At 53.0% G+C, this 27455-nt stretch overlaps 1 protein-coding gene across 2 annotated transcripts; it reads right to left on the reverse strand.

Annotated features, from left to right (window-relative positions):
• Window positions 1-3194: 3194 nt before the first annotated feature.
• On the reverse strand, window positions 3195-17488 carry LOC123844263 (1,5-anhydro-D-fructose reductase). Of its 2 annotated transcripts, XM_054507384.2 has the most exons (10): window positions 17360-17488; window positions 13744-13911; window positions 11788-11904; window positions 11565-11642; window positions 9696-9818; window positions 7701-7798; window positions 5769-5841; window positions 4933-5017; window positions 3827-3908; window positions 3195-3575 (listed from the first exon to the last, which is right to left on the reverse strand). In XM_054507384.2, the coding sequence occupies exons 1-10, from the start codon at window positions 17396-17398 to the stop codon at window positions 3533-3535; spliced, it is 906 nt and encodes a 301-aa protein (XP_054363359.1). In that variant the 5' UTR covers window positions 17399-17488; the 3' UTR covers window positions 3195-3532. The 2 variants fall into 2 exon arrangements, with proteins under 2 accessions (XP_054363359.1, XP_054363360.1); XM_054507385.2 differs by lacking the exon at window positions 11565-11642.
• Between the last annotated feature and the right edge of the window lie 9967 nt (window positions 17489-27455).

A 27455-nucleotide genomic window follows, 5' to 3' on the forward strand; every position in this document is an offset into this window, starting at 1 on the left:
AACTGCTATCAATTCATAGACACATTTGTAAGGACTTTGGAATATAATCCCAACTTTCCTCCAGGAGAAATAGATCTCCTAAAAGTTACTGAAAGTATAATTTTTCAAAAAACTTAACATATATTGGAGATTCCAAATTTCAGAAATGGCATAATTGGTAAAAGGGACTGAGAAATGAGTGCCGTGATTAAGAGCTTCCAAAGTTGTGTTTTCTTCATTTGCATCAATGCATCTTTGTGAGCAATTTCCAGCCCCAGCTGCTTGCCATAAAGACCATGTTTCAAATGAAACTGAGTTTAGAATCAGAATTTCAAATTTCTACATCACAAAGTATTGAATCAAGATTGACTATATATATATATATATATATATATATATGTAAAGCATAGTCAAACTATTGCTTTGAAAAGAATTTGTTAGTAATCAATAAATTAGAACAAAGAGTTTGGACTGTGATTAAAGTTCTTACTTTTCAATTTTTTATTTCATCTCTGGCTTGGTTTAATTTTTTTTTTCTATTTTGAGGCATATTTTATAATGTACATAACGGACAGTAAAGAATTCATTTATATAATACATAAAAAATATACATGTTTTTGGGTGCAAGTTCAAAAACTGTTACTAATAGTAGAGGTTCCATCAAAAAAGATGGACCCCATTGTTCAGAGCTCACGTTGCCCTTGTGTGCACGAGACGGGAAAGCAATGGCGTCCTTTTTCACCGGGCTGTCCACAGCACGGAGAGAGAGACCCCCCCCTGGCAGCCCTCCAAACTACTGTTGGTCTCCCTGTGGACCAGGCGGGACGGGGCCATTCCCAGACGGGGGCAGGCGCCACACCTGCGGGGAGCCGGGGCAGGCGTCACACCTGTGGGGAGCGGGGCAGGCGTCACACCTGTGGGGAGCCAGGGCCGGAGTCACACCTGTGGGGAGCCAGAGCAGGCCTCACACCTGTGGGGACCCGGGGCAGGGGTCACGCCTGCGGGGAGCGGGGCAGGCGTCACACCTGCGGGGAGCGGGGCAGGCGTCACACCTGCGGGGGGCCAGGGCCGGAGTCACACCTGTGGGGAGCCAGAGCAGGCCTCACACCTGTGGGGACCCGGGGCAGGGGTCACGCCTGCGGGGAGCGGGGCAGGCGTCACACCTGCGGGGAGCGGGGCAGGCGTCACACCTGCGGGGGGCCAGGGCCGGAGTCACACCTGTGGGGAGCCAGAGCAGGCCTCACACCTGTGGGGACCCGGGGCAGGGGTCACGCCTGCGGGGAGCCGGGGCCGGGGTCACACCTTCACGGTGCCTCGCCGGAACCCCTGGGCTGCCTGGGGAGAGGTCCAGTCTCAGAAGCTGGGTAAACAAACAGGGCCCAGCTGCTTGGTCCCCGCCCCCCCCCCCCCCCCATCGGCTCCCCTGCTTCGCCTTCCCAGCCAGCGCCCCCGATGTCGGTCCGGGGTCGGAAACGAACCCCTGCCGCCTCCCCTGAGCTGGCCCGTGCGCTCTTTACGTCCGTTTCCGTCCTCTAGCCCGGCTTCCACGACCCCCACCCGCGGACGACCCCCATCCCCGGACGACCCCTCAGGTAGAGCCTCCAATCCACAGGCGGGGGAGCGGCGCCCCCTGCCGCCAGAGCCGCGAATGCGCCGGCGCCCCCCGCGGACCCGCTTCGAAATCCTCCCACGCAGGCGAGGCCTGGGGTCGCCGCTGGGGTCCCTGCCTACTCATGGACAGTCCGCGCCCTCGTGCTTTGCGGAGCGTTCTCGGATGTGCACAGTGCGACAGAACCTGTGGGCCGCCCGCGCTGAGCCCAGCGGATGCAGGCACAGGGCTCACGGTGTGCACGCGTCCTCGACCCCAGCTCTGTGGGGCCAAGTGTTTCTCATCTTCCCGGTGTTTGCCATGGTGTTGCTCTTCCAAGTGGTCCTAGTCAAAAAACCACTTACAAATGTGTAATCCTTTTTTTTCTGTAGAATATAAAATGATGGAACTTACAGTGTATGGTCCCTCAAGGGACATTTGTTTAAGGTGTAGAGATGAGAAGCCGCACCCCCCCCCCCCCCCCCATCGAACAGTGCCTTTGCAAGGCTGGAATTATGGTGATAAGGATTCAGTGTAAGATGTGGAAATCATTTACACTAGGCAGGAAGCTCGGATGATCAGTTAAAATTATTTGTCAAAATATTAAGTGAACAGTTGCATGAACTGTACATCCAGTATATACATTCATGCATTTTTAAAAAGCAAGTTACAAATGACATATGCTGTGTGGCAGGTTTTGTGAAGTGTTTATGTCCATTTATTAGATGTGTATATGTGTTGCATATATTTTTTTAAGATTTATTTATTTGAGAGAGAGAGAAAGAGTGTGTGGGGGGAGGGGCAGAGGGAGAGGGAGAAGCAGACTCCTCCCTGAGCACAGAGCCCCACTTGGGGCTCAACCTTACAACCCCGAGATCACGACCTGAGCCGAAACCAAGAGTCCCACGCTCTACCGACTGAGCCACCCAGGCACCCCTGTGTTACATATTTTATGTAATTTGTTTATCTACATATGTCGTGGACATGGGCAAAGATTAGAAGGAGCCACTAGAAAGATGATTCTTCTTAGATACTGCTATTTTAGGCCATTTTTACTTTCTATAATTGAGCTTTTTTCCGTTCTCTTTGCATTCTGAATCCGGTAGAATTACTTTGTTACATAGAAAATTTCTGTAAATATTGATAGAAAGCATTATTAGCCAGTTGTGTAGAACTTTTCATACACTTAACAGAAACAGGGAAACACCTGGCAATTAATTCATGAAAATGAGCCTTTTTAATCTAACATAATAATTGGTCCGAAGCTTGGTGCCAAAGTGCCACCTAGTGAGACGAGTCCCATGCTGCCCTGAACGAGCCCATGTGGACATGCGCCCTCATGCTCTTCCTCACGCGGCACGTGGACGGGCTGGACCCTGAGTGCATGAGGGGGATGGGCCACATGTCCTCTCCGAGCTGGGTTTTCCCAGCTATATTTAAATAAGAAGAAAAGCCTCTGTGTTGAACTGAGACCTCTCCCACGTTCAGCCAGGGGTTCTCTGGATGTGTGAAGGTTAAGGATTTTGGGGGGATTGGCAGGGACAGAGAAGCACAGATGACACAAGGAGGGCCCAGGGTTGGTGAGGGGACTTGAGTGACAGATGTAGAGACTCGTTGACACCCCACCTCAACTCTTGTATTTAAGTATTTCCATAATACAATCTTTATTTTGAGAGTACAGGCCACATAGCTTATCTTGTAAAAATCCCATCACACTGTGCTCAAAGGATCCTTAGGACTGAGGGTTCTCCATGGAGAGTAATCACCACTCCCATGGTGTTTGTCTCCATCACTGAGACCGGCTGAACCGTGTGAATTTCTCAGGGAGCTCAGCTTCTATTCCAGGCAGGAATCCACCCAAATCAAACCCCGTCCCTCCCCTCCCTGGCCGCCCTGTGCAGAGGCGGGGCGGGTCAGACCTGGGGCATCTGTCCGGCAGCAGGAGGAGGAAGGGGGGAGCCATGCTCAGTAGTCTATGTTGAAAGGATAGTCCTTGTGGTTTTTAGCTCTGAAAAACAGGAAAACAAATAAAAAATAGAGATGTTCATTCTTTTTAAAAGAAACATACTAAAAGCGACAGTCATGTACTTTCAAGCTCCCCGATGTATTAAATTAAATTAGTCTTTGGATTCACTCAGTGGCCCAGCCTCAAACAGGAAAGACTGATGAAAAGGCTTAATTTAACCTCAAACGTATATAATCAGCACCTCTTCAGGAACCAATCCCTGTCATGAGAGGAAGTAAAGGAGACATATTTACATGGGTAAGCTGCACATTCGGAAGTTCCTGTCTAGGCCGAGGATGTCATTCATATCCTGTTCTGATAATTCGAAGTCAAACACCTGCAGCCAAAACGGATGTTCACAGCCAGTTCAGATCGGTGAACATTTCGCTGAGCACGCGTCACCTGCAAGGCACTGAGCCAGGCCCGTCGGGGACATGGCGCTGCGGATGAAACACCGCGTGTGACATCAGCAAATCCCCCAGAGCATCGGCCTCCGCACCCGCACGTGGACTGTGAGCCGCCGCCGCCGGCTGCCGGCTGCCCAGGGCTGGGTGGGAACTGCATGCACCCCTCGGGAGTAAGGACATCCCAGAAGAGTTAAGAGGTGCAGCAAAGCATTTTCTCCCCACTGCTCACAAAAACTAAAAAATGAAAAACCAAAGCCCCAAACCATTTGTGCCCCACACCCTGCCAGCCCAGAGGACACATGGGCCCCGGGACCGTTAAGTCTAACAGTATCTGTAACACGGTGTGATTTTCATGTCCTTTCCTTCTAAAGCAGAATTCTAAGCTGCCTCCCGCCACCCTGCCCGCCCTTTTGCTCTTCACACACTCGAGGACTAGGACTCACTCCTAAAATCAGAGCTTTTCTCCCAGGAGAGCCAACCCTAGTCGCTGCTGAGGAGCTGGGAGAGAAGGTGCAGTGGCCGGGGGTCTGGCCTCTCCCCACAGGGGATCCTCCACCCCAGTCCAGCAGAAACCAGGGACTCGGTGTCCACGCAGTTCTGACTGGAGGGCGAGCTGGGGCCTCGGGGGAGGCTGGGTTCAGTTCTGGAGGGCTCAGGGCAGCCCCAGGGCCAGCGGTCCTGAGGGTTGGGGAGCAGGCTCCTGGCTGGGCGGGCGCCCTGGGCGCCTCTGGCCGACTCCCTGGTTCATCACCTCTCTGTTCCCTGTTTCAGCTGGTTTGCCAGCTCCTAGGCCGGTGCGGTCACCCTCTCGGGTTCCTTGTGCTGTGGCCACAGCTTCATCCCGCCCCTCTGCCGTGTCAAAGCCACAGGGGGCCCGTTTGCTGCAGTGGTCAGACACCCAGCTAACTAACATATGATCCCAAACCCTCCGAGTAAAAGAAGAAAAGCACTTTCCTGGATATTCTCAAGAATCCGCTTTGGGGTGACCGATTTGGGGATCACTATCACATTCCTCTGGATCTGAAATCGGAGCAAAATCTACAGAAAAAAAAGTCTAATATCAGACAAGGGAAATCCCATGGAGCTAGCTGTTTCCCGCGCAGTTTACGTTATATTGTGCAATGAAGTCCAAAAGTCAGGGGCAGCTGGAGCTTTTATTATAAGCTCTTCTGTTCCAAAATCCTTCAGGAACCAAACCGGCGTTTTCTGGACAGTTCTTCCAATGTGTGTGTAATGACTGACGGGGCGCCTGGGTGGCTCAGTCGGTTAAGCCACTGCCTTCAGCTCAGGTCATGATCCTGGAGTCCCGGGATCGAGTACCGCATCGGGCTCCCTGCTCAGCGGGGAGCCTGCTTCCCCCTCTGACCCTCCCCCCTCTCATGCTCTCTCTCTCTATCTCATTCTCTCAAATAAATAAAACCTTTAAAAAAAAAAATGACTGCCACTGGCCCATGGAGAATTCAGTGAATTAATGAGAATTCACTGAGGCGCCCAACCCCCAGTCGTTGGACATCAGAGCACGGAAGAGAGTGGTAAAGCCCATCCCTGTCCCATTGGGCTGGCGGGCCGAGGGACACGGCCCCAGAGCCCCCATCCGGGATCCTGCCCACGGCGGCTCGCAGCCTCAGTGGCTGGGAGCACGGCCCTGGGCTGGCGGGCCGAGGGAGCTCCGGGCAGGGGTCATCTGGGCCAGCGTGAGCGAACCCTTCCTCCATCCAGTCCCTGGCTCCCCAAGGAAGCGGGCACGCCCCCCCACCCCCACCCCCTAGCCCCGGCAGCCCCTTCCTACCTGGGCTGGAGACTTGTTGTACTTCCGGGCCACCCTCTGAATCACGGGGTCATCCAGCAGGTCCACCCCCTCACTAGAGAGAGCAGGACCGGGCAGGGAGTCAGGGGGTCAAACGTGTGCTTCTTGCTTCAAAACACACAACGTAAAACCCAGATTTGTGTTTGTCTGAGCACAGTACTTGCTCCCTGTAGGGAAGTTAAATGGTACAGGAGAGCTCATCACCCAAATCCCACCACAACCAGTGCTAACACCCCCGTGGAAACAGCCGGATGCCCTGCTTTCACGGTCATTCGGTGTGTCCTCGACAACAAGGTGGCAACATCGGAGGGCCTGCCCATGCTCTGGGGTGTGCCCTTCTGACACTTGCCGCAAGGCCTGGAGTGTGCCCGCGGCACTGTTCCTAAGTAATTGTTGATGATGATGGCGAGTCGAGAAAAGTTCAACTCAAATACCAGCACAAGCCCAAGACTGGGGACGTGTCGGGCTCCAGTGCACAGAATGGCCCTCTCCTCAGCGTGGGTCCCACGGGCCCTAACCTCCCCGGAGAGACATTTCTGCAGGAACATTCTTTAAGCCGCTCGTACGTTCTGAGCACTGCTCTAGAAACAGTGCTCAGCATCTCCTGAAGGAACTAAACGGCTGATTGCCTTTGCCGTGGGCCCAGCACTCAGCTGGTTCCCCTCCCCTGGGCGGCTCCCACCTCACACTGTGGCCCCGGGACCCCACGCTCAGTTGCACACCACCACCCGGCCTTCCAGCAACTCGCTTGCTGCTACCAAGTTCAAACACCTGTGCCTGCTTCCCATGGGAGACACACAGAGAATCAGAGTCAAATGCTTCCAGCCCTCCCGGGGCCCCTGCTCTGTCCCAGGCACTGAGCCAGGGGCTGGCGGAGTCACACATCACATGCTGTCCCTGCACTCAAGCAGCTTTGACAAGTGGGAAAAGGAATTAATGACAAGACAGTGCAACAAGGGCTATGGACAAAACCTGACTATGGGGAGTCGGGAGGGCTTCCTGGAGGTGGTGACGCTGAATTAAACCATATACTAGAAATCAGAGTTAGCCAGATTAAAAAAAAAAAAAAGGATAACAGCAAGATTCTAGGTAAAGAGAACAGTGTGCAGAGGCACAGAGACTGGAAAGAACGTGCTCTATTCTGGGAGCCCCACGTAGTTTAAAGTGGTTGGTGTGCACACTTCCTGCAGGAAGAAGTGAGGCAAGAAGTAGGCAGAGGCCAGACCAGTTGGGATCCTAGGCCATGCCAAGACCTGAAGAGTTTTTAAGCAGGAAAGTGACATGATCGTATTGAGGTGCCCCCTTCGGCTACCGTGAACATGAACAGGGCAAATCTGGCCGGAGTGAAGAGGCCACAGAATTACCCGTGAGAACTCCCAGTTAACTAAGGCAGGGATGGCGAGAACAGAGATCAAGAGACAGATCCCAGGTCCTCTGGCAGAATAATCAGTGGATGTTGCTGATGGATTGGAAAGGCCGGATTTCCAGGTGTCTGGTCCAGGGGCCGCGCGAGTGGGGGCTCGTTAGCTTAGCTGATGGAGGGAGCATACAGTTCAGGTTCTGGGGAAAGAGGATGGGTGGAGTCTCTGTTCTGGGGAAAAGGGGATGTCTGTGAACCAGCCCAACGGAGAGGCCTAGCAGAGGACCCTACGTGCTAGTCCAGAGCTCTGCAAGAGGCTGCTCCCAGCTGCTTCTGTCCCTCAAAGTGACTCTCCTCTGGCTCCCAGCACCAGCCCCCTCCTTCAACTACAGGGTCCAGGGGTGCTGTGAGCGCCCCCTGCAGGTGCCTGTGGTCCCTGCACGCCCTGCCCACTCCCTCCTTCCTGAGACCCTCTGCCAACTACCCAAATTCAGCTGGAGGGTGCATCTCTTTCCTGCTAGAGCCTCGACTCAGCACCACCGACGCAGCCCTACCTGGAACCACCGAGGGGCCGGTATGCGGTCACGGACACATCTCTGGCCTGGCAAAAACGGATCAGATCCTTCTGGGTAAGATACGGGTGGCACTCAATCTACAAAGAGAATCCCAGCTTACCAAGAAAATTCAGACCAACCGTACATCAGGAAACAGGGCACGCATTAATGTCTCGGCTCTGTCACTGAAGAGCTACATGACCCACGCCTGTGAAGTGACAGGCCACTGAGAATGGGCAGGAGGGACACCTGCGTTCCCTGGACGCTCAGACAGCGCCTGCTCGGTGAGGCCCTCAATCTGGTCCTTTACTTTCCGTTCTAGCCTGCGTCACTGACATCCTCGATGTTGTACTGATTTGCCATCGTCTGTCTCCCTCCGTGAAGGCACGGGTTTGGTCTGACTGTTGCGCTCCCAGACATCTCCCCAGCATCTAGAATAAGCTAGCCACACAGAACGTGCTCTGGCAACACTTGTGAGGAGAGCGAACGAGGCTGGGGAGTCACGGGGCACACACGCTCCAGGGGACACCGATGGACATTAAAGAAACTGGAGCGCAGGATTCCCGTCTCCACATTCTCTAAATTCTCACGTACGATTCCAGGTTCTCAGTGGGCTGAAAACAGATGCTGGTTTAGGGTGAATGAAGAGCTACAACAGTGCCTTGTGGGCTCCAGGACAGAGCTCGGGGGCGTGCGGGGCATGGCCAGCAGCAGCAGCGGAAACACAAAGCCGCTGGGCTCTCTGAAAACCCTACTGAACCCACGTTCCTGGGGGCTCAGAACCCTAACTAGGAAACATACCCTCCAGCCCCTCTGCACCCCACAGATGAGGCACCAACCGTCCCCTGGATTTACAGTGCCGCCCCAAACCCTGACAGGACAGGAGCTATGACGCACATGAACAGATTCTAGGTGCGCAAGGTTGTAAAGCAGGGAAACTAAGCTGTGCCTCACGTGGGGACAGCAGCTAGAAGAGCTTCTAGAGGCAGAGGCTGTTCTGCTTCCTGCTCTGGGTGCTGACCACTCGGGCACCTCACCTGCGGAGACTCACCAAGCGACACCCTTTCCCGTATCCATGTGGTACTTCAGCTAGGAAGGTTTTTTAATAAGAAACGGAACGTGATGCTCTATTCTTAATGTCCCCAAACCAGAAACTACCCAAGTCCCCATCAGCGCTAGAATAGATAACTACCCTACGCTCTACTCATGTAATGGAATACCATGCAGAGATCAGAACGGGGGACAATCATACACGAACACGGAAGCATCTAACAAATACAAGGTTGAAAGAAGCCAGATACAAACGAGCACATAATGTGTCACGTTATCTACATAAAGTTCAAAGCTACTCTGTGCTTTAGTAATCGGCATAGAGGCTGCCCTTTGTCAGGGGCTGGTCCACAGAAAAGAGTGTGGTGGGGATCCCAGGTGCTGGCCACACTGTTTCTAGACCTGGATGCAGAGCACAGCGAGGCTCCAGTTAGGAGAGTCTATCAAGCTCTACTGTCATGTACGTGCACTTTGTAAATGTACATGACACTTGAGCAAACGTCTAGGTAAAATAAAGTGCTACAAAAATGCCCTTTCCTCACGAGCCAGCTCTCTGCACAGAAGTCCTGGGAGTGTCTGTGAACGTGGCGGTCTTTCAGCTGCCCACCCTGTGAGGCTGGAGAGAGGGGAGGGGGCCCGGGTGCTTTCCCAGGAAAGCTATGAGCACCACTGTTAGTGAGGGAGGAGGGCACGCCGGGACCCTTCACCGCTTCTGCGCGGAGAAAACCCAGCTCGGCCCCCGCCCTGCCTTCTGAGGGCACCACCTGTCCGGACAAGCCTCTGGAGCAGCTCCCCTGCCTCGGCGCCAGCTACCTGCCTAACTGCTCCCTAAGGCACCCATTTGCAGCCACAGGAGAAAAATGCCCACTATGTGCCCACCCCTTCTTCCGTTTCCCATTTAGCCACATGGAAGGGACAGCTGAAAAGCCAACTCCACCAACTCACCTGGTTAGTCATTGGCTTGAATCTCAAGTTGGGTTTATTCAGAAGTCTCTCAAGCTGTTCGTGGTTGAAGTTTGACACCCCAATGGCTTTCACCAGCCCCGTAACCACCAGGTCCTCCATGGCCTAAAGAGAACAAAGAGTCGTTCTGCTCCACTGATAATCCACGCCCCTCACTCCTCTGCACACTGCAGGAACCAGCTGCATCCAGGATCCCTAAATAGCCCCCGGACACCCCCCCAGGCATTCTGCCCCCAGGGCCTAATCCACTTCCACCTCTCCCTGGCTGGGTGAGCTTGGGTGCATTTATATGATCGCACTAAACCTAAGTGTCCTCATCTGCTAGCCGGGACAAGCTTGTCCATGTCACAGGATTGTTTTAAAGATTCCATCAAATAATGCAGGCACAGCATTTAGCTCCGGGCTGGAAAGTGGTGAACGCTCAACATTGCAGCTGTTATTATTCCTCTTACTCTGAAAACCTGTTGATACGGTGTTGGGCAAGGACATCCACTGCTGTTTGCTCACCCCTCTTTCTACCTAGATTATATGCTCCCTAAGCACAGGAAGGGGCCGTCAGTCTCTGGCTGGCCCCGAGCCGCGCATGCATCAGCAGGAGTCCACAGTGGCCACGGGCGGGCGACCAGTGAGCGCACAACAGCTGCAGGCTGGACAGCTGTACCCCCCGGGCACCACCCGGAACCCCGCTCCTGTGCACAGACGGCCCAGAGTTTAACCCACGGCTTCCCGAGAGGCCATGTGGTGGATCAGAAAGGGCTGGGGCCGCTGGCCCCCGGCCTCACAGCCCAGACTGCTCAGCCAATCTGTTCCGCTGAGTCCCCTGTTTAAGAGGAATGGGGGGAGAGGGTGGCCTGGCTAGAGCTCCTCCCCGTCTGTGCACCCCCTCGTTCTGCTGGTACTCCGAGGCCAGCTCCCACGACTCTCCCTGACTCAGCGTGACCTCACCTGCTTCCCACGCCTCACCCCTGCCCTCCTCTACCCCACATCGGTGTGCAAGATTACACGCACCACGTGGCCTGGGGCAGCGGGACCCCCGGCCACCTTCCATACCAGGGCGCCACGTCGGCCCAGGGCAGCGGGACCCCCCGGCCCCCTTCCATACCAGGACAGTTGGCATCCCTCGCCCCGACTCCCGTGCTTGCTGCTTTGCTTGAGGCCTCTTCCTCCCCTCGTGTCTGGACTCCAGCAACAGGCTATAACCCTCACCACCCTCCAGCTTCCCCCAGCGCCCCCCAGACCTGGCCGTGCTGCCTGGCATCGCTCCCACGAGCCCTTACAGTCAAGCCCTCGGCAGCTACAGACCAGGAGTGGTCGTTACCACCACATAATGGAAAAATGGGATTATTATTATTATTTTTTTAAAGATTTTATTTATTTATTTGAAAGACAGAGAATGAGAGACAGAGAGCATGAGAGGGAGGAGGGTGAGAGGGAGAAGCAGACTCCCTGCCGAGCAGGGAGCCTGATGCGGGACTCGATCCCGGGACTCCAGGATCATGACCTGAGCCGAAGGCAGTCGCTTAACCAACTGAGCCACCCAGGCGCCCGAAAAATGGGATTATTAAATTTTCTTTTTATCCTCTTCCGTATTTCTGTAACGACCGCGTGATGTTTTCTAATCAAAAAACAAGTCCACACTGAGCCTGACAGGGAGGTCTGCCTCAGTAACCCCTCAAACAGACGATTCGGAGAGCGGAACCAGCCGGGACTAAGGAAGCAGACGGCCGCCCAGGTGTCTGAGTTTCTGAGTCAGGTGTGCGTTCCCCATTCATACTGCACACCTGTGCTGGAACACAGCCAGCTCCCGGAGGCCCGGCACCCTGCCTGGAGGCCCACCAGCCCATGGCTCACCTCCCATGTGTCCAGGAAGTCGGTGTCACTGGGTATCACCATGCCGCTGTGGTCCAAGGGCATGTCTTCCTCCCCGGGCTGTGAGGCAGAGGAGTGAGCTGATGGGGGCCCGCAGGGGTCAGGGGGGCCTGGAGCCCAGGCTTCTGCCGAGCTGAGGCCCACGCTCCCTGCACCACCCGAAGGGCGTGACCAGGAAGGAAGGTGCTGCTCGCACCTTTCATACCTTGAAACCCATGGGCCAGTGTATGAGGTAGAGGTCCAAGTAATCCAGCTTCAAGGCCTTCAGACTCTTGGTGCACGCTGCTTTCACCAAGGACTTCTTATGGCTGGTGCACCACAGCTGTCGAGGGGAGGAGGGAAGCCAGGGTTAACACGTCTGCCCCTTGGCCCCACAAATCCAGTATCAGGAAGACAGACAACATCCAAGACCAGATGGCAATAAACACAACAGGGCTGTGACGTTATCCTCAGATGGTTCTGGGACTCCCTCGAGGAGGGATCTCCAAAACTGGGCTCTGCAGCCCAAGTCCTACTAAAGGGAAGTTGGAGGTACTATGAACTATTTGGTGGGGGGGCCGTCTGGTTATCTGGATCCACTGGGACCAAAAAAAAACCAAAGCCAAACCAAACCAAACCAAACCAAACCCAGCGCCTGGGAGCAGAAAGGGGAGGAGGGAAACTCAGAAGAAATTCTGCATTGTCTTTCCCACTTCAGCGCCATGGTGAAGTCCTTGGGGATGAAGGCCTCACACTCGTGCAGTTAAGTTAGGTGGGCGAGTGAACATTCACCGGTACTAACTTGGATATTTCCCTCCCCGCCCTCTGGTAAGTAGAAAATCCGTGATTGGTTTTTCCTCTCGTTACTTCCCATCAGACTGTTTAGTATTAACTGTGATGGGAGCCAATCTAAAGGCTCCGACAAAGCAAGAGAAAACACAAAACAAGTACAAGAAAGAGGATGCAAAGATGTAAAAACATACTGTAAACACAGTATATTGACAAAAGAGAAGAAAAACAAAAAAAAACTAAAAATACCTTGTTAACAACAGGACTCCCTAGATGGTGAATACATAAAGTGATTTTTTTTTTAAATTATATTTCCATGACTTTTGCAAATGTCTAGAGTAATGAGCACAGCTCTCCCCCGGATCTTGGCTGGCCTCAGCAGTCCCAGCACCCACCTCCCTTCCTGGGGTAGCAGGAGAGACATCTGTCCCTCGGCCAGGTGCGTACCTAGGCATCTCCCTTACTCGCCCTTTGCTCTAGCTTTAGAAGCAGCGACGAATTACAGAAATCATCAGAGAGTAAAACAGAAGAGCAAATGTTCTACAGAAACAGCAGTGAATTGTGCAATTATGGACATCGGACCTGGAAACTACTCAGGCGATGATCAAATCTGAGTCTCGCTTTACACACAACGACACTGTGACCCCGCGCCATCCAATGACTGACCCAGGCTCTCGGGGCTTGTGAGAGACAACTTGGAATGAGGGCCCGTGGCTCCTGGCCACAGGGTGTTAATGTTTCGCTTCAAAGTCAAAAGCAAAGGAGTTCTTGAACTCTGCTGTCTGGGTCTGCCCCTAACCGGCTGCATGGCTGTCCCCCTCCTCCACCGTCTCCACTGTCCACGTCCGGGCCACCCTCCTCTCCCACCCATGCTGCCCTCAGTGTCTCCTATCTTCTGCCTCCTGCTCAAACACACGCTCCGTTCAGTGGCTGTAATCGCCTAGATAGGACACAAGTCTCACTGCTGTAGAGGATAAGTTCCCTACGTAAAAACCTTCAACTGTGCGCCTTTATCTATGGGAAAAAGAGTAAGGCCCTTAAAAGGCATGCAGGCCTCTGTGATCTGGCCCGTCCCCTGCTCCAGCCTCGTTTCTCAGGACTCTGGTGCCTACCATTTTCCAATCCAGGAACACCAAGCTTCTTCTAGGTCCCTGTACCCAAGGTGCTGTCCCACGCCTCGTGCCTCTGTGCAAGCTGTCCCCTCTGCTCGTCACCCTGTCCTGGACGCCTTCACCCGCACAACTCCCAGCACGTGTACCAAGCTGCCCAAGTCTAGTCAGGTCTGGTTCCAGCTCCTAGGAGTCCAGAAACCCCTCCACACGCTGGGTCAGCCGTCTTGTTAACCAAGCCCCGCGTGGTCGACACCCTGCTGGCCCTGTATGTAAAGTCCTACCTTACTGACGATAAACAGGTCCTCTCGTTTCACCACACCCTCCTTGATCTTGCACTGGATCCCGGCTCCGACCTCACTCTCATTGTGGTATAAGTAAGCGCAGTCGAAGTGCCGATATCCGGCGTCGATGGCCAGTTTCACTGCCTCTGTCACTTCCCCTGGAGCCGCCTGCAGAATGAGCACGACAGAAGCAATCCACTCACATTCAGGAGACCCCACCTTTTCACTCTAAAATGTAGACTCAAACGGTGCGTAAGTGAGGAGGTCACGGAATTGGTGCAAGTATCAGTCAGCACTAAAATTAGGGAATGTCAGAGTCAGAAAGGATTTAGACACAATCCAAGTTCCAACTCCTTTCCTTATTTGGGGAAAACTCTATAGGTATTTTTAGTGCCTGCAAATAATGGAGCCAGATGCTGTGCTTCCTGAATGAACAGAGGAATAAAGAAATGGAGGAGGAATCATAATAGTAACTGAGATACTAGAAGGTGTAGACTCACCTTCTACCCAACAAGACCAGAAATCCAGGGGTAAAGGTGAACAGGTGTATACTCACATGAAGATAATCCACCACCCCTGCAGCATCTCCCCAAACCCACAGGAACGGTATGGATTCCATCAAGACTGTGGAAGTTCAGAATTGCTCACTGTGAACCGGGGCTGCTCAAGCAAGCAAAGGGATGGAAGCAGGGAAGAAGCCTGGGCAGGGTTCACAACACATCGCACTGAGCCTTCCCAAAGGGCTTCGTGGTTCACAAAGCACCTGCTCACTCGACCTTCGTGGAACCCCATGCACCATGTGTAATGGTCTTCTCTTGATGAGCAACACATTCAGAGGGGCTGAGAGCTAATGAAGCATTCATCTCAAGTCAGGAAATAAACCGCCAAGAAATTAGAAGGAAAGAGAAAATTTGAAAACAAGAACGAACATCCAATAAAGACATGACAGAGATCAACAAGCTGGAGGCCAGTTCTTTGAAAAATCTGAATAAGGTGGACAAACTTCTGATGAGACTGATGGGACCCTTTTTTTTTTTTTTTTAATGATCTGAATGAAAAACAGTCATACAGATTAAACAGAGACCCAAAATCTCAGAAAATATTATCAGTAACTACAAGCTGACAATTTGGAAAGATGAAAAGAATAGGAAAAGTCCCTAGAAAAACTTACTTGAGAAGAAGTAAAAGCTGACTTGTCCTATATTTATTTTTTAAATGAAGCAATTAGTTAAACACACACACAGTTCTACAAAATTTTCAAGGACGAAATCATCCCAATTTAACACAAAATCTTTCAGAGAGGGGAAAAACAAAGAATACTCCCAATTCATCCCACTAACCCAGCATATCCCTGGAATCAAAAGCAGACAAAAATATTAAAAGGACAGTCACACATTCATCTCACTCATGAATAACAGTTGCAAAAACCCTAAGTAAAATAACCGCAAATTGGATGCAACAATATATTATGGAAAAAAAAAATACCACACCCACCCTGAGTTATCTGAGAAAGCCAAGGATAGCTTGATATTAGGAAATCCATAATAATTCACATTAATAGACTAAAAAATAAATCATGTCAATCAATGTTGCATAAGATTCAACACCCATTCCTGATTTAAAGTCTCAGTGAACTAGGGCAAAAGGGAACTCTTTAACCTGGTAAGGAATACCCACATTTAAAACAACAATGATAACAAAAATATCAAGAACAAACACAACCCAAAAAACCTTGGGGCAGACATCATCCTAAACGTGTAAGTATCAGAAACATTCCCTTTAAGATCGGGAACAAAACAAGAATGTCCACGGTAATGGAGGCCCTAGCTATCACAATCAGCTCAGAAAAGGCAATTTGAGACTTAAGGATCAGAAAAAAGGAAATGAAAGTAGCATTATTTGAAGCTGGTATGATCATTTATGTAGAAAACCCAAATGAATCTATAGGCAAATGAAGAGAACAATAGGACATTTTAGCAACGTGGCTGGAAATGTGTTGAATATACCAAAGAAGATTGTTTTTTTCTATTAACTAGGCTCCACAACCAACATGGGGCTTGAACTTCTGACCCTGAGATCAAGAGTCCCACCCTCTACCGACTGAGCCAGCCAGATGCCGGAGAAGATTGTTTTTCTATGCATCAACAACAAATGAGCTGAAGACATAATTTCAGAGAAGTTTCATTTCCAATAGTATCACAGACTGTCCAGTATCCAGGAATAATTCCAACAAATGAAGGGAAAGCTGAATATACAACCAGATGAAGAGACAGTGAGAGATGCAATCTATCTAGGACAATTTATTAACAGAGAAATATACTATGTTTGTAGAAAGCCAGATTTAATACCATAAAGTTGTGAGTTCTCTCCAGATTGATCTATGGATTTAATGTGATTCCACAGACTCAGAATGAGCTATATTCCCCCGGCTCTTGAACCTGGGCTGTCCTTGTGTTTTACTGCGCCCAACAGAATGCAGCGGAGATGCTGGTTCCAAGCCGAGGCTTCAGGATGCCTTGTGCATTTCCCTGGCTCCCTTGTGCTTCAGCCATCACCAGGAGAATATCCCAGATTAGCCTGCTTGAGGCTGAGAGTTAGGTGGAGCCAGGTGGAGCAGCCCCAAACGTCCCAACCGAGACCAGCCAAACCCCAGACATGGGAGTGAGCTGCACCAAGATCCCCAGAGCTGCCCAGCTGACCACCTGCACGCAGCAGTAATAAGCCACAAGCCAGTGAGTTTTTGTGCTTGGTTGTTGATAGGCACTTCTGGGGCATTAGACAGCTGATGGTAGTAGCTCTGTGACCTTACACGACTGAAAACTACCACATAAAAACAAGACTCTGCATGATCAGGAAGGGGTGACTAAGACTGATCCAAGTCTGTGCACCTGAAGTCCAACAATAACAGAAAGGAATGTTTTGGCCTCTGAAGCAGTGTTTGCAGGTTTTCCTTGCGCTGTGTGCAAGACAGGGCTCCCACACTGAGCCACGTGCAGAAGACAGCCAGAGAAGGCTGGCCGGGAAGTCAAAGCATTTAAACCGGCTGAGCGCTTACTGAGCGGCTAGATGCGGAGAGCCACCATGAAGAAAGTTACATCCTTGCTCTTTAAAGAGTTGGAAAGTATTTAGAAGAAATCACTTGAATAATACTTGGCTGAGCAGGGGTTGATGATGCTAATTCCTACTCATCCGATCGCTTCTTTTATTAAACACGACGTCTAAGTAAACAGGGCAAGCAGGTGCGGAGGGCTCTCGGTGAGCGCTGGGTCTCACGTCCCGGACAGCGGTGACAAAGTCCGAGGACACGAGGGCGCACAGTGTTCCGCCCCCGGTTCGCACAGGTAAGTAAGTTCTGTCCCAAACCGCACTAGTCTTCGGGATGCAGGTTCCCTGGCCCAGGGCGCCCGCGGGCAGGTGGCCGCCGGTCCTCCCGCCCCGACACCGGCCTGACCACCGTCTGCTCCCGCCTTTCGCCGACATTTACTGGCTAATGCTCGGGAGAGGGCAAGGGCGGTGGCGCCGGGGGGTGGGGAGGGAGGGCGGCAGGTGGCCCCGCGGATCCCCTCCGCGGCTGGGGAAAGGCCCCGCCCGCCCCGGGGCGCGAGGTCCACCTCACCTGCCAGGTGCCCAGGCCTACAGCCGGGATCCGCTGCATGCTCGGAGCAGCTAGACGGCCGCAGCTCGACTACCCCCGTGCGCCGCCGCGCCCGCTGTTCCGAAAGGCCGCACCGCGCGCGGTGGGCGGTGCCGGCGGGAGGCGGCCCTGATTGGCTGGCGGCACCTCGGGCCGGGGGACACGCCCACATCCCTGGCGAGCCCGAAAGTCTGGCGTTGGGGAGCGGTTGTGCGCAAGCGCCCGACTCCGCGGTCTCACGGCCATGGGTCCTAGGCGCGCGGCACCGCTAGGGGCGAGGTCCCCGGCTGGTGGGCTGGTGTTCCGAGGTTCCCGGGGTCGGTAGGGCTGAGGGGAGACGACAGGTCTGGGGCCCTGTCCGCCGCTCTGGGCGCCTGGAACCGGGGGAAGCCCCTAGCACCCACCCCCATGGCGAGGGGGCTCCAAAATAGAGACGGAAGGCCTTCCTTCTCAGCAGAAGTCCCGGGGGTCCCACAGGCTCCTAGAAGTCGGTCGGCCTCGGTTCCCCATCGATGACACACCTGGCTAAGTCCCGTAAATGCTTTCTACTCCCTGGGGTCCCTGGGAGTAGAGGGCGGCCTGGGACTGAGGACCTGGGTAATGCAGAATGTGGCAGAGCACTGGACTGCTCCTCCGGGGTCCTGTCCAAGGACCGACCCCCCTTGCTGGAGCCTCAGGTGCAAGTGGGCGGAGTCATTGCGGGGCCTGGGGTGAGTAGACTTCATGAGTGAACTGGAAACCCCAGAACAGTGGCCGGAAACTGGGGGACCTGGAGGATCCGAGGTCCTCCTCATCCCCCTTGGAGGCCCCACGTCCTGCCCCTTTGTCCCCTGGGGCCTGGGAACCCCCTGCCTTGATGACCCCAAAGGTGTGTTTTAATTTCTAGTTTCCTGCCTGGGGCTGCAGTGCTGGCGGCACCTATGGGGGGTGGGGGGGTGGGGGGGCGCGCTCACTGCTCAACGGAGAGCAACTGGACCTTTCATTATGAGCTTCTCAGAAGTGGGAAGGTGCTCCAAGTCCCTCTCATTGACTCATTTGGCTACTGTGCCCCTGCAGTCATCCAGGGTGAGTGCTGAAGGGACCACATGGCCCCTGCCCACTGGGAGCTCACCGCCCACAGTGGGAGATGGACAAAGACAGGAAGAAGAGCAGATGATACACGGAAATGAAGCAGGGTGCTGGAGGGCCAGCCAGGAGCTCCTCAGTAGGTCTAAAAGGCCTCCAGGGTGGCATTTGTGCTGTGACCAGAAAGACAAGAGGAGCCAGCCTTGCAGAGGTCTGGGAACTGTGTGCTGGGGGAAGCTCCCAGATGCAGAGACTCAGGGGCACAGGAGCATTTGGCCAGAGATGCTGAGAAGGAACCAGTGTGGCTGGAGAGAGCTGGGGAGGGCAGAGGGAGAGAGGGAGGAGGGCAGGCCGGAGCTGGCCCTGGAAGGATATACTGGTGGTCGATGCTGTGAGACACATTAGCCTAAGTGCTCATCAGAACAAACGTTATCTCCTGTGTCTCTGATTCGGATCCAGGCTCGGCTCAGCTGAAGCTGTGCCCCACCATCTCGCAAGAGGCTGGGCTGGGGTTTCAACTGAGGCTCGGTTGGGGCAGGGTCCACTTCTGAGCTCATTCACAAGTTATTGGCGAGGTTCAGTTTGGACCGAGATTTCAGTTCTTTTAAGTCAGCTGATCTGATCTGAGCCCTCTTTTGGTTCTTAGTAATGGGAACCAGAGAGACACACACGGAGGGACAGAGGGAGGGAAGCAACACAGGAAAGAGCAAGCAAGACGGAAGTCACAGACCTTTTGTAAATCACCTGTCAATCATCTTGCAAGTGCTATCCCATCACTCGTCAGTGTCCTACGAGGGCCAGGAGCCATGAGGGAACAGCTGGCTCTTCTGTGGCCAACCACATACTCGGAAAATGTCACCAGTGGAAAGGCAGACTAAAACTAGAAAGCACTGGGTGGCTCAGTTGATTAAGCGACTGCCTTCGGCTCAGGTCATGATCCTGGAGTCCCTGGATCAAGTCCCGCATCGGGCTCCCTGCTCGGCGGGGAGTCTGCTTCTCCCTCTGACCCTAACCCCTCTCATGTGCTCTCTCTCATTCTCTCTCTCTTAAATAAATAAATAAATAAATCTTTAAAAAATAAAAAAAATAAAAAATAAAACTAGAAAGCACTAAAGCATTCCTCAGAAGCCAATGCCAGAGAAAGGGTTAACCCGCCAAAGTCCCATCAGTGCATACATTTGCCTAGCAGTGCTGATCCTAGGAATTTATCCAAAAGAGATTCTTGCACAATTTTTCAAAGATCTATTTAGAAGACGACTCACACAGTGTCTGTAGGCTGTTCACCGCAGGGCTGTAGCCTGGCCCCTCCTGGCACAGAGCTCCTTCCTCTCAGGGAACCCGGCATATGTAGGGCAGCTCAGCCAGGCACAGGGACGACCTTGGACATGCTCCATCCAGGGGAAGTTCCCACTTGCAACAGCAGGACCCACTTGAGCTTGTGTGAACACAGGAGGCTTTTGCCAGGTATATAGAGGGGGCTCAGGAAAACTGCTGAAAGGGCAGAGCATTCAGCTTGGGGCTTTAGAGAGGGAAAAAGTGCTCAAACCACATCTAAGGCTCTACCAAGAGTGGCCACTGCGCTAGCCCCCAACCCACGTATCCAATACACTCAGCTTCTACACGGGCCTCTGGTCAGTGGAAAGGAAAGGGGGAGCCCTCAAGGCAGGGTCAGGTGGAGTCGGCTTGGTCCGAGGCTGTTGGGTGAGGCCACAGTCAGCAATGTGTCTGCCCAGACTTGGAGTCCACTGAGCAGAGAACATCAGTCCTCAAGGGCGGACACCAAAAGCACAAGTATAAAAGAAAATATAAACTGGCTTCATAAAATTGAACATTTTTTGCATCAAAAGTGTCAATAAAGAGAAAGACAACCCACCAAATGGGATAAAATATTTGCAAATAATATTTCTTTTTTTTTTTTTTTTTTTTTTTTTTTTTTAAAGATTTTACTTATTTATTTGACAGAGAGAGACACAGTGAGAGAGGGAACACAAGCAGGGGGAGTGGGAGAGGGAGAAGCAGGCTCCCTGCAGAGCAGGGAGCCCGATGCGGGACTCGATCCCAGGACCCTGGGATCATGACCTGAGCTGAAGGCAGTCGCTTAACCAACTGAGCCACCCAGGCGCCCTTGCAAATAATATTTCTAATAAGGGACTTATGTATATTAAACAACTCTTACACCTCCATAATATAATAATATAAACATTCCACTTAAAAAGTGGGGGAAGGATCTGACTATGACAAATTTCCCTAAGAAAATATACAAGGGTGTCTGGGTGATGCAGTTGGTTAAAACGTCTGACTCTTGGTTTCAGCCCTGATCTTGGGGTCGTGAGGTCAAGCCCCGCGACGGGCTCCGTGCTTAGCGGAGAGTCTGCTTGAAATTCTCTCCATCCCTCTCCCTTTGCCCCTCCCCCCTCACACTCTTTCTTTCTCTCAAATAAGTCCTTTAAAAAAAGATATACAAATGGCCATAAAAAAAAGGTATACACATGAAAACTGCTAAGCATAATTATTCATTAGGAAATGCAAATCAAAACCACAATAAGATACCTCTTTACATGCAAAAGGACATCTATTATTAAAAAGACAGATAATGAAGTTTTGGTGAGGATATGGAGAAAGTGCTGATTGAAATATAAAATAGCAGTCCTTCGGAAAACAGGTAGTTCTCCAAAAAGGAAAACATAGAGTTACCACGAATCCACCAAGTGCACTCCAAGGTATGTACCCAAGAGAATGAAAAACATGAAAATCTATGTACATTAATGGTCATAGCATCATCATTCATGATAACCAAAAGGAGGAAACATCCCCAAAATCCACCCACTAATGAACAAGTGGACAAAATATGATATATTCATGCAACAGAAAAGTGTTCTGCCATAAAAAGGAATGATTTACTGATAAATACTACAAACATGGATGCCTTGAAAACATTAAGCTACATGGACTGTCAGTCACAAAGGGCCACATATTATTGTAGGACTCCAGACGTACGAATGGTCTAGAATAGGCAAACTACAGAGACCAAAAGAGTAGTGGTTGTCTAGGCTCATTGCTTTCCACAAAGAGATACCTGTTGAGGCATTTTATGGGGATTACATTGAATCCAAAAAATCAAACTGGGGAGAACTGAATATTGTGCAAGAGGAGAAGACTCCATAACTTAAAAAAGGAAGGAATGGTAAGCTGGGACAAATGCCCACAACTCCTATCTTGGGCAAGAGCCTAACAACCCCCTGTAAATAAAGAGATCCTAGAAACATAAGAAAAAGAGCATGGAGCGCCTGGGTGGCTCAGTCGGTTAAGTGTCCCACTCTTGGTTTCAATTCAAATCATAATCTCAGGGATGCCTGGGTGGCTCAGTCGGTTAAGCGTCTGCCTTCAGCTCAGGTCATGATCCCAGGGTCCTGGAATCGAGTGCCGCACTGGGCTCCCTGCTCGGCGGGAAGCCTGCTTCTCCCTCTCCTCCCTGCTTGTGCTCTCTGTAGCTATCTCTCTTTCCCTCAACTAAATAAAATCTTTAAAAAAAAAAAAAAAAGAAAAAGAGCAGCCACACAATATAAAACAGGCAAAAGACATTAAAAATACACTTCACGAGAAAGAAATATAAACAGCCTTACACACGTGATGTATACTCAGTCTCAGTCATGACAAAATGACTAAATCCAAAAGATTACAAGGACAGTTGGAAGCTGTGTAGAAAGAGGAACTTTTTATTCATTGTTGATGGGAACCCAAGCTGCCCTCCCATGGAGGCGGTCTGGCCGCACGCAGCCAAATTACAAATGTATTTCCGCTTTGATTCAACAGCCCAGCTCGGGGCATCTATCCCAAGGAAACGCTTCTCCACTTGACCTTCATCCGGGGTTGTGCACCACAGGCTTCTTCATATGAGCGAAGATTGCAAACCACCCAGCTCCCTTCATTAGTGTCTGGTGAAATGAATGACCCCCTTCCACGAGATGAAACGCAATGCGGCGGGTGGGGGGACAAGATGAGAAAGAAAACGTGAAGAGTGAAGCTTCTTTCTGATGGTTTGCCAAGATAGCAAGCCCCACGGCCCCTCCAGCCCCACCCTGGTTCGTCCCGAGCTGCTGGACAAGGAGACGCGGGCAGCCTGCTCATCACGGTTGCGGCTCCCAGCTGAGCCCAGGCCCCGCGTGCCCTCATTTCAGCGCTGCGTCCGTCAGCTGCACCCAAGCTGCTTTATTCCCAAGGCTCCGGAAGCGTCTAGCACGCAGTAGGCACTTAGCCATGTACTGATGCAGGGTCATCCTCCCAACGGTCCTAGGACATGGCTGCTGTTACATTACAGATGTGAAAAACCAGAGATACAACGGCCTCTTGGGTTAGCTGACTCCATTCATTCATTCATTCATTCATTCATTCATTCATTCATTCATTCAGCGCCTGTGTAGTGCTCCCTTCAGTGTGCAGGCAGATACTCCCCTGACCCTCAGAGCTCACAGCTGAACAGGTGGGACAACGTCTACCCCACAGCCAGGAAGGGGGCGCGGCTACAGACCTGCCCCCACCTCTAGCACAAGACCTGGCACGGGGAGGGAGGGGGAGCCTAGAGCTAGGACCAGCTCCAGAATTAGAGCTCCCTCCGGCGTCAGCACTCGGACCGCTCGAGCTCGAGACTTAGCCCGCTCTGGTTCTAGATCCAGACCGGAAGCACACCCATCACGGTTCTCTCCCCAGTTCTGGTACCACCGCCACAATCCAGGGCCAGCCACAGAACAGAGCAATTCTAGAACCAGCCTTCGCATGACTTCCTGTGACGGAGCCAGCTCCAGCTCTGGAACCTGGTCCTGGGCTAGTTGCCGAGCCCCGGGCCAGGTGCATCTCCAGCTCAGCCATGGCGCCCCCTCCCCCGGGGAGCCCCCCCGGCGCCCCCGCACCTGCTCCTGAGAGCCAGCGCTGCTAGAGCTGTCCTTCCCTCCCTTGTGATGACACCCTGGTTTCTACTTCTTCTTCTTCTTCCTCTACTTTACAGCCTATTAGATTTTGTTTTAAAAAGTACACACAGTGAAATTTTACCTTTTACTCATTTTAAATTCAGTGGCATTAAGTAAGTTCAATATGCTGTGCACCCATCACCACTATCTACTTCTAGAATGTTTCTAAAGACAAATCCTGTATACAGTACTGCAGACACCCGGACTCTGCCCGTCTCCCCAGGCCCGCTCCCAGCTCTGGGGGATTCTAGAAGCTCTGCTCAGGAGCTGGGGGTGCAGAGTGGGGAACACTGGCACCAGGAAGGGGTCCCAGTGCCCACACCCCTCACCCCTTGGCCCCCACTAATCTCCTTTCTGTTCCTATGCATTCCCTTCTCCCAGGCCTGCAGCCACCTTCTGAGCACAGCTGATCCTTCCTCAGTCCCTTCTTCGGCCCGTCCCCCACCAGAGCTGAAGACCCCTGACAACGCCAACCTGTTCTGCACCAAGAGCCCTATTGCCAACTGTGTCTTTGTCCTGAAGAATCAGACTTTCACCAGGAGGGCAAAGGCCAGGCACGGAGCCAGCTCAACCCTCCCTCACACGAAGCAGACGGGACTCAAAATTGCCAAGGATTCCTTCTCATTGGTCCCCTAGCACCGGCTGGCACGGGGCCTGGCGGGTCAGGGAGCTAAGTACTTACAGACCGCAGTGTCCCGGACCAGGTGGGCATCTTCTGCCCAACCTCCAGCCCAGGCCACTCCCAGGGTCCAGATCCACCCCAAAGCTCACTGGCTGCCACCATGAATGCCTGCCCTTCAACAGGCTGGCCTCCCTTGTCCACTCACAGCCTCAGGTGTCCTCTGTTCCCTGGGAACCAGAAGACCGGCTGCCGCTTGCCCTGCTGCCCCCTGTACGCGTCCCCACACGTCCTGAGTGCAGGTCACAGCCACGGCGCCCACAGGCATGTCTCCCCACCCCACCGCACGGCCGCCGCCGATGCGGAGCCAGGAGCAGTGGCAGCTCCACTCTCGGTCCCCAGACCAGCTCAGGGGTGTCGTCTACCTCCACGACATGCTGCTGCTGGTGTGTTCAGGATGCAACCCGTCACCTCCTCCAGTTCGGAAGGGGAGCAGATCAAGGTGAGCATTTCCCTGGGGTCCCCACTGGCCAGCCCGTGAAGCTCCTGCCTCATCCCATTGCCTTAGCGATTTTCTCCCTCCCCATCTCCCCCTTCCTGCGGCCAGTGTTCCCCACTCTGCACCCAGGGAAGAGCCAAGTTCCCCCGGCTCCTGAGCAGAGCTTCAGGAACCCCCCAGAGCTGGAAGGAGCCTGCAGCTCTTGCTGTCCCCACCGTTCTGGGGACCCACAACCCTGTCACGCCCAGGTCATCTGGCACAGGCCCGCCTCCATCAGCCCCTCTTCCTCTCCGGCTTTAGCACCCCGCCAGCCTGCGCGTGGACGACAGGCTCCTGTGCAGGAGCATCCTGGGGGGCTGCCCAGCGGCAGCTCCAAGTCCTGTGCCCGTTACAGATGCAGCCCCACCTCAGCAGTGCGGGTCTGGCTGCCGTGCTCGGGGAGCCCTGGACTAGCCCCTCCAGCTCCACGGTGGAGGACGGCAACGGAGCACCATCCCACACTCCTCTGCTGGCCTCCCTTCCCCAGGCTGGCGTTCCCTAATCTGCACCCACACGAAGAGCCAAGAACCCAGTTCCCAGAGGCCCCGAGCTGCCTCCTGGCATGGGGTACTCTGACGAGTCTGGGGCTTCTGCTCACCTTGCCACCTCCCACCGTTCTGGAAGTCAGGCTCCTTACTGTCCCCCCAAAATCCACAGCATCACTTGGGCCTCGAGCAGCACGTCCTCCTTCTCAGCTCCCACCGCAGTGGTGCCCGCCGCTGCCAGCCACAAGGCTGCAATCACAGCCCCTCACTGCTCTGTACTCCGCAGGGGGGCCGCGCTGCCTCCTCCTCCTCACCCCTGCAGGAGGCCAGCAGCAGCATTTCCGGAAGCGCCCTCCTGGGTATGGGCAGCCCCTCCGGTCCTGCCACAGCCCTCACTGTGCAGGAGGACCCTGGAGCAGGCCTCCTCATGTCTGGGTGCCGCTTAGACGTCCATGCTCTGGCGTGGGTGATCACATGCCCACTAAGCTCCCTCCAAATCTAGGACGCTGTGGCTCTGAGAAGGTGGCCTGGATTGTGTCTCCTGCCCACCCCGCCCTGCTGTGCCCCTGACTCTGTGGGGCACTCAGAGCCCCTCCCAGTGTGTATGCCTAACACCCCACTGCAGCCGCCCTAGAGCCCTCCTCACCCAGGGAGCCCACCAAGCCCTTGCCCCCACGGAAACCCCTGGCTGCACTGCCCCTCTGCGTGACCCCCATCCATGACAGACTCCTGGCCAAGGCTGGGCTCAGAGGCCACCTCCTCAGGCTCCTGTGTGCAGCGCACCTGTGGGTCCGACTGCCTGGGGCTGTGTCACAGCCCTGTGACAGGCAAGCTTATGTCACCACTTCTGAGAGCCTCAGTTCTGCTGCGCTTGGTCACTTGAGTGACCTTGAGCCCTGGTGCCCCCACTCATCTAAAATGGGGTGAACTGAGTGACCAGGAAGGGCCCCCCTCCTTTGCCTCTTACACCAGCGAGGGAGCTGGACCTGTGTCCCCAGGGCCTGCCAGGAAGACAACGAGAGGAGGTGCAGAGGAAGAGGGGGAAGGGGCGGCCTGACCTTCTCCCTGCCCGGACTCAGGTTTTCCTGACCCAGCCGTGCACCGAGCTGGCCCCGGGGTGGACCGTGGGGACCAGCACACCAAGGCAGGAGGTATGCCGGACTCTGGTCGGTCTCCGGCCTGCCTGGCTGGCCTGGGGCGGCCTGGGGGGGTGCTAGGGATTGTGAGGTCTCACTGCAGCAGCCCCCAGGGACTGCAGGGGCCGCCGGCAGGCAGCCGTTGGTGAGTTGAATGCGCACGCGCGCTGCAAGGCGGGGTCTAATGCACGTGCTGTCGGTGCTGTCCGTGGGCACTAGGGTCGGCCGCCCCAGGGGGTCCCCTCTGGTCTGCATGTGGGCAGAAGGCCCTGCGCATCCCACAGTGCACCCTACCAAGCCCACCCAGGGTCTGAGAGCCCACGCTGCATCCACACCACCAAGGGGGAGGCCGTGAAGTTCTGTGTCCGGCCCTCCTGAGACAATCGGGAAACTGAGGCCAGGAGAGGCAGGAACTGGCAGTGAGCACATCCGATGGCCAGAGTTTAGAGAAGTAGGGAGGGTTCTGGCCACCCAGGCCAGGGCTCAACCCTCCTGTGGGATTTGCTTTGGAAATGAGAGCCCCTAAGATTGTGGGGGACCTCTGCTCACTCCCCCATGTGGAGGGGCCCTTTCCTCTGTGCATGCCCATGGGAGCACCCCTCCTCCCTATTCGTCTGCATGCCTGCTATGGAGAGAACATTGCTTGCCCTGCTGCCCCCCCCATGAGAAACTTAGCAGTGTTACCTGGGGGAGTGGAGCAATGAGGTGGAAGACATAATTACAGACATTTTGGCTGTCGTGAGATTATTTTTATGATATATGTAAATTTTTAATTTTTAAAAATAGTTCACAAATTGAAGCAATGTGGAAAGAGGTATTTTATAAATTGAAGTATAATTAACATACAGCGTTACATTAGCTTCAGGTGTACAACATGATTCAATAATTCTCTACGTTACTCAGTGCTCATCACGGTAAGAATAGTCCCCATTTGTCACCAAACATTATTACAATATGATTATATTGCCTATGCTACTTGTCATCTCTGTGACTTATTTTATAACTGGAAATTTGTATTTCTTTGAGAAGGCCAATAATGTAGGCTAGCATGTATTTTTTAATAGATATCGTTTTAGAAATAATTGTTTTATTGTTGATTATTTATAGAAAATTACAGAGAAAATTCACAAATCAAGTAGATGACTATTTAGAATGTGCTTCACCTGAACTTGGGAAATGTCTTGTAATTGTAGAAATGGGTTTATTAATTTAGGAAAAATAATTGCATGGTAAAAAAAATAGTTACCTATTAGTTGAGGATACTCCTAATA

This window comes from Mirounga angustirostris, unplaced genomic scaffold (assembly GCF_029215605.1).
Source record: "Mirounga angustirostris isolate CCGP_5_RB_7025 unplaced genomic scaffold, mMirAng1.0.hap1 SCAF_5, whole genome shotgun sequence".
Taxonomy (NCBI): Eukaryota; Metazoa; Chordata; class Mammalia; order Carnivora; family Phocidae; genus Mirounga; species Mirounga angustirostris.